This window comes from Channa argus, chromosome 13, assembly GCF_033026475.1.
Source record: "Channa argus isolate prfri chromosome 13, Channa argus male v1.0, whole genome shotgun sequence".
Taxonomy (NCBI): domain Eukaryota; kingdom Metazoa; phylum Chordata; class Actinopteri; order Anabantiformes; family Channidae; genus Channa; species Channa argus.
In genome coordinates this window covers 2,755,072-2,765,977 of record NC_090209.1, presented here as the reverse complement: position 1 = coordinate 2,765,977, position 10,906 = coordinate 2,755,072, and the positions used below count along the sequence as shown (strand labels likewise).

The 10,906-nt window shown below is 41.4% G+C and overlaps 1 protein-coding gene across 1 annotated transcript in view; it reads left to right on the top strand.

The window, feature by feature from the left end:
• Positions 1-1,520: 1,520 nt before the first annotated feature.
• LOC137139065 (nucleolar protein 4-like) overlaps positions 1,521-10,906 on the top strand; it is a 150,322-nt gene continuing 140,936 nt past the window's right edge. The window contains exon 1 of the mRNA XM_067525768.1: positions 1,521-2,854. Within this exon, the coding sequence (XP_067381869.1) occupies positions 2,441-2,854 (414 nt within the window). The 5' untranslated portion in view covers positions 1,521-2,440. The remainder of the gene's footprint in view (positions 2,855-10,906) is intronic.

Below are 10,906 nucleotides of genomic sequence, written 5' to 3'. Positions count from 1 at the left end.
AAAACTTAATCAGAGGGAAAGTCTAAGGTTTTAAACTGAACACATGAGTCTCTTTGACCAAACCGAACATGTGTTTCACCTGCTGAACAAGAGATTAAAGAAGGAACCACTAAAACTAATAAATGAATAAAACTGCAGGAAAAGCTTTAAAAGAAGGAATCAGCTATTTTCTTATTTTCTTCTCAGAGTTGCAGGCTTGATGTGGGTATTCTGAACAAGGGATATGCAACCAAACATATTTAACATTTTATGTATTTTAATTTAACACCTGTTCCAGTACCTTTGGTAGATATCACATTTGGTTGATCTAATAAAAAAAAAAAAATCAGCTTTTCATTATTGTCTGTAATTCACAAAGTTCAGGTCAACAATTGATGTCTGACATCTATCCATCATTCTTCAGTCAACAGCCCCCACAGATAGAAAACCTTTCACACCTATGGGCAATTTAGAGTCACCAATTAGCCATGCAACCAAGGAAACCAGTGAACAAGTGGACTCCACACAGAAAGGATGCAACTGCAGGTAGATTTGAACCAGCAACCTGGATAGCAGCACTAAAAGCTGTGCTGATGTTTGACTGATGTGTTTTATACATCATAAAGGTGTGAGGTGGGGTCCACCCTGGACAGGCCTTCAGTCTGTCTCAGGGCCAACACACAGAACCACAAAACACAACCATTAACACCTACAGGCATTTTAGAGTTGCCAATTAGCCCAACATGCATGTTTGTGGACTGTGGGAGGAAACTAACTGGGGAGAACATGCAAACTCCACTCAGAAAGGCCACGGTCAGTTGGGAACGGGACTTCTGAGGTGGCAGCGCTAAGCACTCCACCACCCAGTACACAGGTCAGAGGGATTCCTCTGCCCACCAGCAGGCTTCTGGAAGCTGACCAGTCAGAACAGAGAGGACTTGTGGTGAAGGGCCTTAAAGAAACAGGAGCTAAACAAAACAGTTTCATACAGAGCTGCACAAAAGCTCCTGCTAGAAAAATAAGCAGCTTTTGGAACTGAAAAAATAAAAATAAAAAATAAAAAACTCAGAAAATATGCATAATAAGGTCTCTTTAGCCTTATGGATGAAAGAATGTAGCTGTCCTGTTTGTCACATGTCTTTTGATTCCTCCTCCAGGCTCTTTCTGATGGGGGACAAGCTGACACCTGTTGGAGTTTGGAGACTGTTTTATTTTAAAAAATGCGTCACCACGGTGCCATCCTTGCTGTAAGTCAGGGGAAACTACACAAGCTAAATCTGTTCAGATTTTTTTGTCCATGCAAACATTGACACGTAAATAAAATGAGTAACTCAATACGCTTTAGTGGATGTGCCACCTGTTTTTAGTGTTGACCTGGACTAAATAGTCTCAATAAAATGGAGCCAAAGGCAAAAAAAAAAAACAAAAAACAAAAAACAAAAAAAAAAGGCAGCATGTAGGGCGTTTTGTTTATGTTTTAAGGACACTTCCTGTTTTTAAGGTCGAGCTGCAACGTGCATGTCCCGTTGCCTCAGCCCGGGTAACCAGGCTGAACTGGTGCTGTTGTGGCGCAGCAGTGCTGTGCCGGGCTACAGGTTTCACTGTACGAACCGTTGCGGTTTAGGGGCTCCAGAGGAGAAAAAGACAAACAGGGCTCCAACAGGTGTCCGCCTGTCCCCTCCTCAGCCCGCGCCTGGAGGAGGAATCAAGAGACGTGCGTGACAAATAAACAGGGCGGTTAAACACACTGATCTATCCGCTAATTTCAGGACATGACGTATGGTTTCGGACGGTGATGGAGAGCCCACAGACAAACACACTGCTCCATAGGTGAGCTCTGCATGTGCTGTCTTTCTTCTCTACCTCACAAAGAGGAAGAGGAGGTGGTAGAAGAGGGGGGAGGTGGTGACAGACATCCCCCACGGGACAGGCCGAGCGACCCACGCTGCTAACAGGTGTGTGTGAGAAGGGGACACCGCTCCAACCTGCACCGCCCGTCCGGCTCTTTCTTCTCCCTTAGTGTTGCTGCCGAAATGTCAAGTTAAAGGTTTGTGCAGCCCACCGAGCGCCGACTCTTTTCCTCTGTCGCTCTCTTCGCAGCGATCCACTGGTGCGCAATAGCAGAGAGGAGGAAGGAGGAGGGATCCAAACGGTTCGTTCTGAGACGTTAATTTAAAAATCAAAACAAAAAAAACAAAACAAAAAAACGGATGGGACCTTGTGGTGAGGGTGGTTGTTGTTAAAGGGGAAGACATGGGAAGCTGTGGACTGGTCGTTTCACACACTGGAAATCTGAACATTTAATCATTTTTTTTAAACCAAATTTGTAGGCTTGGGCTGATTTCGCCCCCCCAGGTGAAAAGGCACAAAACCACCGTTGGTTCTGTTCCCAACCGAGCGGACACACAGTGGATCCTGTGAAGGGACTGTCTCGTTTCAACAAAGTGGACCTCGTTTTATAATGACAACGAGAAAAGGCAGCAGCGTGGCGGACACGGTGACCACCTCCACCTCCACAAACCACCAGAACCAGCAGAGAAGCCGGACTTCCAACAGCGGGAATCCTGCGTCCGAGGCGGCGGGTGGAGGGACGGAGATGTTCGGCGAATTTCAGGACTGGTGCCTGCGGACGTACGGGGACTCCGGCAAGACTAAGACCGTGACCCTCCGTAAATACAACAAAATCCTTCAGACCCTCCTCCAGGGGGACGAGGAGAACAGCAACGGGGTGTTTCTGCAGGAGAAAAGCAACAACCACATCAACGCCAAATTTAAATTCTGGGTCAAGTCCAAGGGCTTCCAGGTCGGGACCCTGCAGGACGGCAAGAACGGGTCGTCGGACAGACCTGTGCTGTACGTCCCCATCAAGGCTCCGGTTAGTGGCTGTTCCTCTTTCAGCGTGGGCTGTGCGTGTGTGCGTGTACGTGTGTCTGTCTTTCACTGTGCGTGTGTCCCTCACTAACCTTATTTGACTAAAGAAATGAGGTGTGTGTGTCAGCAGAAGTTTGGCTGGCTCTGCGCCATGGCCACAGCAGACACCTGTTCCATTACGACGCGGAGCCTCTTAGTGGTTTTTGCACTAGCCCTGTTTCAACAGCTTGACCTGGCTCAGTGATAAACAGCGTGGCGGAAAAGCTGCTCCCAAACCTCCACTGACAGTAGCTTACACCTCTGTTCGATATTAAAAGCGATGCAAGTAGTTTTTATGCATCTATGAATTTTAAAATCATTTAATTTGTGAATGAAGAGTATCTGTCACAGGTCACCAGAGCTCACTTTAAAAATACTAATATTCTGTTGCTGACCAGTAACTGTGTCTTAATTTTGGACATAAAAATGTAGTTTGGTTTAGTAGCCCACCGCTGCATGTGACATTTGGTGCATTTGGGTTTCAAATTATCCTTGATTGAATTAGACAGTTTGGCCAACAATGATCAGCCACATCGTTGGATTTGAAGAAATAAAAACCTTCTGTCAGTGATTAGTGATGTCTGACCTGCTGATGTTCACGTGATAAAAGATTTGATGTTCAGCAGAAAAAAAAAATCATTTACATCATTTTGATTTTGATCAACTAAAAATGTGATTTATGCAAAGGGTTTTTTTAGAAGCTTGATCTATTATGTTACCAGTAAAATAATGCATAAAGGCATAGAGATTATAGTTCCACATTTGTCTGCACGGTCAAGTCATTGTGGTTCTATGTATGTTTGATCTTCATATTGATCCACATTTTCTCAGGGCCGCACCATTGCACACACATTCCCTTCTGTTTGTGTTTTGATAATTTAAATGCACTCACTTTTTAAAATGTCTCCGCTTTGTTCAATTTCTCCACAATAAAACTCCATTTAATTTGGCAGACTGGCCACAGATGGCTGAGAATGGGTCAGAGTGTGGTAATGTTGTGCTTGCATGTTGTAATATGAGCTCAGAGATATTTTCCTTGGAGCCTCAAACACTCTGCACATACACTATTCAATGTTGATTTAACCTAACACTTGGTATGCTCTTAAAAGATTGTTTTAAAATTGTGGTCTCTCCTTTTTTTTTAAAAAAAAAAGAAATGTTCACCAGATTTATAACTGAGTTTGTTTTTTCATTACATTACAAACAGACATAGAGCTACTTTCCTACTGCGCCATTTGTCTTTAACTTGTTAAAAGCTTGGTCATTATTTTGTAACTTTAGTGGCTGGAGTGGAACAGTGCACTACTATTTCTGGTTGTACATTTAAAAAAAGTTAAGCTTTTAAAAAAAAAAGGAACCATGTAAATATAGCCTATGAAAGCATCGATTCTGACATTTAGTAGACTAAATAATAAGTGGTTCGATCCCCGGCCCTGGCTATATGTCAAAGTGTCTCTGAACAAGACAGTGAACCCCTTACAGCCCATTCCCCTCCCCAGCTGTGCAGTGCCGGTCCAAACCCGGTAGAATTTGGGGAGGGTTGCGTCAGGAAGGCCATCCGGCGTAAAAACTGTGCCAAATCAACATGTGGACAATGATCCGCTGTGGCGACCCTGAACTCACGGGATAAGCCGAAAGGACCCACCCACCCACAATCCATAGCAACCATACAAGCTTATCAAGCAATAATCTCATCAACACAAAACAATGCAAAGGTACAAATCAGCTAAGGACAAAAGAGGTAAATGTTTCATATTAAAGTTTAAACACACGGATCAGCATGGACTCGGTCTGCAAGTTCTGTGTGTTCGGACACCTGTTGATGGCCCATGTTTCATTTTCCCCATGCTGAACCCTGCTAATCAGTATATACAAAAACTAGAGTCAAATGTTTATTGTGGCCTGCGATCATTTATCTGTTAGCGTAGTTTCCCTCTGCAAACTGCTAGAACAGAAAACATGAAAGATCTTCTTGCACAACAATTATGTCGTGATATCAGATAATTTCTTAGTTAAAGTACCGTTTTATTGCCGGCTGCCATTTATTTGCATTTTCCGACTCCAGGTTACTACTGAGATGTCGTTGATCATGTCTTTCATCGTCCACCATTTCATTTCGTCCACCATTTCACCATTTTAGTTTCTTGTGTCCCGAAAATATTTCGGCATCAATAGGCAGTGACTGATTTATGTGGGTCCATTTATTTCACATTACAGGCAAAGTTGTTTTCTCACCAAATTTGAGGAGTCGACAAGCATCACAACTCTGAACAAAGTGTACCTGTTGCTCACTTGTTTAGTGTGCTCATGTTTGTCCCCTCTCTTGTCTGCGCCAGTGTCTTCACACATGCTCTGAACAAAATCATCTGAGCTTGTGAAGTGCGTGAGTTGCGGGAATGTTCATATTTACCGTTTGTGTGGGTGGCAGGGAGCGGACACTTGTTGACAGTGAATTGCAGCAACGGGATGACACAAAGGTTTCAACGTGTGTGTTGGTAAAACACTGCTGTAATTCAGTCTAGTGTGTAATTGAACTGCAGTACTAAATCGATGTAGTTCAGTTTAAATGATTTCTGTTGCAGACTGAGGCTCAAATCAGGCTGTTCACATGGCTGCATAGACAGGTTGACGGAACACAGGACTGCTGTGCAAATTATTTTATATTCAGATTAACATAACAATATTCCGAACGGGGAATCCTTTTTTCAGTGTTTATCGTATTGTAAGTAAATCCCTCTCTCTTCTCAGTCTCTGTCTCTCTCTGTGTCTCGCCCTTCGTCTTGGCAGTTGCAGATGTGCTGAATGTTGACTGCTGTTTACTACAGTACCTGAGGACTGGGCTGTTGCGATGAGACGGAGACAGAGAGTGTGTGTTAGTAAGTAAGATGAGGAACGTCTCCAGGCTGAGCAGGTATTAAGATGCCTATAGACTGTGAGACAGTGTTGATTGTGGAGCTTTATTCCATGCCACTTGGTGCAGGAAGGGTAAAATAAAATCTCATCTGTGTCAAGCAGTGTGATATAAGTTTGAAGCACATCAGGTTTTGCAACGGATGCATGGTAAATTGAAGAGCTATGAAATAGGAAAAAAAAAATACATAAGACGAGAGACATATCAGCTCTAATATTCACACCATCTGCATCGCTCCTTGGGTTTTCCTCTTACAGTCACACTAACTTTTTTCCTTTTGCATCTGTCATTCTTTTCATTATATAACCACTATTGGTGGTTTGATCCCAACCTTTTCCTGTCCATATGTTTAAGTGTCTTTGGCCAACACAGTGAAGTCCAAGTTACTCCTGGTGGGTCAGGCCAGGACTTTGTATTGCAGCTCTGCCATCATCAGTATCAGTATGTGTTTGTGAATGCATGAATGAGAAGCAACACATACTGTACGTACATAGTATGTGTACAGTACATGCTGTTGTTTCACACAATGTCCTGTTTCTGAGTTTAAACACTCCTTTAATCAGTAATCTTTATAAAACAAAGAAAAAGTAAATTACTTCCACCTGATCCAGTCCAGCTCATATTCCACTATAGACATAGTGTAGTGAGATGTCTCCAGTGCCTGTCCACAGACGCAGTGGTATGTAGCATTCATAATGAAGAGAGGCATGGCTGCAAAGCAAATATGGAATCATTTCATTTTATTTTATGCTTCCGAATGTAAGGGCCCACAGACACCACAAATATATTTGTGTAAAAGATGATGTAAAAAGATATTTGGGTCCAAAGTAAACCAAAGGACCCAAGACGTGCTCACTTTAAAGAGCAACAGGCTAAGCACGTGTTAAATAACTTACAAAATATGGAAGCATGTGTAAATGTGGAAAAAGTTGTTTGTACAAAGCAGAGAATGACTCGGAGATCAGACACTGGTGTTGGCAAAATACCAAAAATAGTTTTGTCAAACTTTGATGTGTATTTGAAGGGTGTGAATGTTTATCTTTAATATGAGCCAAAACTGTGGGTTTTGGTGTTTTTTTTTTTGGTCTTAAGGAGCTTTTTGTTTAACTCCCACGTGCACCAGTCCAGCTGCTTAATAAAACATAAATCATCTTGAGGTAGTCATGCACTTGACATCATTCTCTATAAAAATACACTGATCACCCACAACATTAATACTAGTGGCTTTAATAATGTGACAGAGGAACAGGGTCTGCATTTCCACTCTGAGCACCTTACACAGAGTGCAGCTACACAGCTCCGTGCACCGCAGCATGTGACACAGTGTGTGCAGAGGTGGTACAAGGACACAAAAACTACTCAAGTGAAAGTACAACTATTGGCCTAAAAACAAGTACCACTTTAAATTTTTTACTCAAGTAAGCAGATTATCTATTTTCTACCGATTTGAACCACTTTATGTGCTGACAGGTGGTTCACCCATAAAGACACAAGAATTTATTGCTTCATAATATATTTATGAAAATCATATTAAAACCACCAGGTGCTGTGGTGCTGTGGCTGAGCTGTGTAAAATGTATAATTAAAGCAGTTTCAGCTGTCTGCCTATCTCTCTCTCTCTGTCTCTCTCTCTCTATCAATCTATCTATCTATATATATATATATATATCTATATATCTATATATCTATATATATATATGTTTGTGTGTGTGTGTGTGTGTATAATCTAGTTGCAATATGCACCACTGTGCCTTGGATTTTGTATTTGTCTCATCTCCTACCTGATGAGTGAGGTGATAAATTTGTGTGTGCTTGTGTTGAACTGCACAGGATCTTAATGCTGTGTTTAGGCTCAAATCAGCACCCTGCTTTGTTTCTGTCTGTGGCATGCAGAGAGAGGTATGACCTGACTGCAGCGACAACTGATCAGATAGCAATGGTGTTTGTACACGCTGAAACTAATACACAGATTGTTTGTGTGTGTGTGTGTGTGTGTGTGTGTGTGTGTGTGTGTTTGTGTGTGTGTGTGTGTGTGTGTGTCTGGGATATGGACAGTATATTGCTCAGCTCACCTCTAAAGTATGGGGCATGTACAAATAAAAGAATTAGAAATAGACATGATACATGGGAACTGTCATTCTCCTGGGGTTTTACTTTGCAGCCACTGCTCCTTAATGTATTAAAAATAAGGGTAAAACACAAGTAAACATGTAACATAGAACACCTTGTTATCTGAATTCATTACATTTTGTCTGTGTTTTGGAGAAGCTTTTTACCTATTTCTTGGTCTTATGAGATACACTTCTCAACTCTGTCATCTTATTTTTTTATTTTGTTCAGCTATTAATTTAACATGTATCTGACAGTGATATAACAGCTGTATAGTGTAATCAAACGAACTGTATTTTTCAGGAGTTAACTCTAGCCAAATACTACAGACCCCGGTTCAAAGAATGATGTTTATCAGCCTAAATTATTGATTTTTGACCGAATAAAAACATGAGTGGGAGAGTGTATAATGTAGCTTATATAATGGATCCTCTGTACTCAAGCTGTATTCCTTAGTTGGATTCTCTGGAGCTATAGAAACATTCAGTTGTCCTGTGATTGTACAGTGGTGTTATGGTGTGAAGAATGTTTTCTCAAAAATAGAACAAAATTAGACCAGAATCAAAAACATTTTCTGAAACCAAAAGTACAGCAAATTCTAGGTTTTGGGTGTCAGTTAAAGGTGCAGGTCCATCTAGTGATAAAGATGGAGTTGGCATCTGAATACCTCCCACCCCTCTCTCCTCCCTTTCTAAATCTAGGGGAGCCTCCATGAAAGGGGACCTATTCCCTTTGGTAAAAGCTCATTCTAAGCTAAAGACAACACACTAATGAAAATATAACTCTTTATTTCTTCTATTCATGCTGTCCCACTAAGTCTTACACACTGTACGTTTCATTCAAACTTCAATTTATTCATATATGAATAGAAATTAATCGGCAATAGATGAATGACATCCTTCTCACTAATTGACTGGCAGATATTACAGCTTAGGAAAATTGCCTAAGCTGTAAACAAATCTATTTAGAATTATATGTACAGTGCAAAAATGCACCCAAAATAAAGTCAGGAGTAATTACTCTTTAAACTGTTAAACCCTGGCAACAATAACAATACAACAATAACCAGCAACATAATGACTGAGCTCTCACTAGTGAAACAGATCAGCCCAAAAGTAAAAATATCGACAAACCTTTCTGATTATGATCTGAATATGTCCTATATGTATTAAGCTGTATGGTGCAACACCTCAAGTGGTTCTGGTGATGTTCCCGAGCTGCAGCTAGCTCAGGGTGCATTATTGTTTTTTCCAATTCAGCCTAGGACCAGCTTTCATTATACTCTCCAGTCCACCTGCTCTGCACTACAAAAATGATGCTAAAATACTCAGTGTCTTTTTTAAGGCTTGTGACATTGCATGAGCTCATCGAATTAGTACTGGGCGAACGCATACCACAATCAACATAGGATTGTTGCAATGCCAAAAATTTGGTAGTCAATATCAAAATTGACAAAGATAAATTCTTTGATCAGAACTGGATGTCTACATGTAAGATACTTTGCAAAGATTGCTATGTCCTCAGGGTAGAAAAATCACCTATAATAGCTACTAGCACTTCTGGTAGCATCAGTACCATAGAAAACAAGCGCAATTGCAGTTTCAGAATTAGTAGAAGTCTCTAGATTTTCCTCCTACGAATACTTTGCAGTTACTGATCTCTTTCAGAGTACAACGTCAACACAAGATGTACCAGCCTATGTTCCTTCTGTAAGAAAGTATTCACTACAGCCATTTCCATCATCTTTGGAAAGTCTACCACCATCTGTCCTTCTGTATTCCTGTCCTGAAGACCAAACCTGCCCATCACATTCTCATCACCTCTGTTCCCTTCCCCAACATGTCCATTGAAATCTGCACCAATCACCACCTCTGGGGATGCTCTGCATCACTTCATCTAACTCACTCCAGAATTTCTCATTCTCTTCTAACTCACATCCTACTTGCGGGGCATAACCACTAACAACATTGACGATCAACCTGTACTCTTTTTACCTCCTAGAAGATTCTTTACAAACTCTCCTACTCATTTCTCTTTCTATCTGACCCATGTTAAAACAACTTGAACCCTTCTCCTAAGCTTCTATCCTTGCTACCTTTCTACCTGGTCCCCTGGACACGCAGTATATCCACCTTCCTTCTCTGCATCATGTCAACTAACTCTCTAGCCTTCCCTGTCATAGTCCCAACATGCAAAGTCCCTACTGTCAGTCCTACACTCTTGGCTTTCCTCTTCTGTGTCTGCTGTTTGATTGACAACTAATTGTCAAATAATCCTTTTGTTATGAGCAAACTGCAAACAAGTAGTGAAGTCATAGGCCACAGCCTGCACATTTTACCCAGTAGCTCTTTAGGTTAGTTCTGTCCTGTAAAGATGTATATACTGTATAGGCTAGAATACTTTGAGTGTGATGTTGCAGAATTTGGGTTAAGCCTCCTAAACTAGTCTACAACTTCTCGCATCTATGTACCTGCAATTTATTTTTAATCAATGCTGTTTTCTCTGCCGTGATTTCAACATTAACATCTTCAGGATATGCAAAGATCCAAGTGTGTGAACAGTTATGCTGATGATGCTACTGTACACGTGCAACACTTGACATGTACATGTTGGTAACAAGCAAGTATATCCTAGGCCTTACAAACGAGTAGCAGTGGGAGAGGCATGTCTGTCATCACATATTAAGTTTTTTTTGTACACATTTTAAACCCAACTTTGAATAAAGGCAGCCATCTGCTTAGTCAAGAGGGGCTGGTATTGTTGAGTTTTTTTTCACCTCAGATCAAGTACAGTAAGGGGTGCAGGTCACCAATGTAAACCAGTGCCAGTACATACTGTAAACTGATAAGGGATGTGGTCACATGGTAGAACAGCTCAGTTAACAAACCTAGAGCTACAATTCTGTAGCGCTGGCACAGGCACTATGGACCCAGCCGACATTAAAGATGCCACTGACACAGCTGAACAAAAAAACGACCCCCTTACTGTGTGATTAGT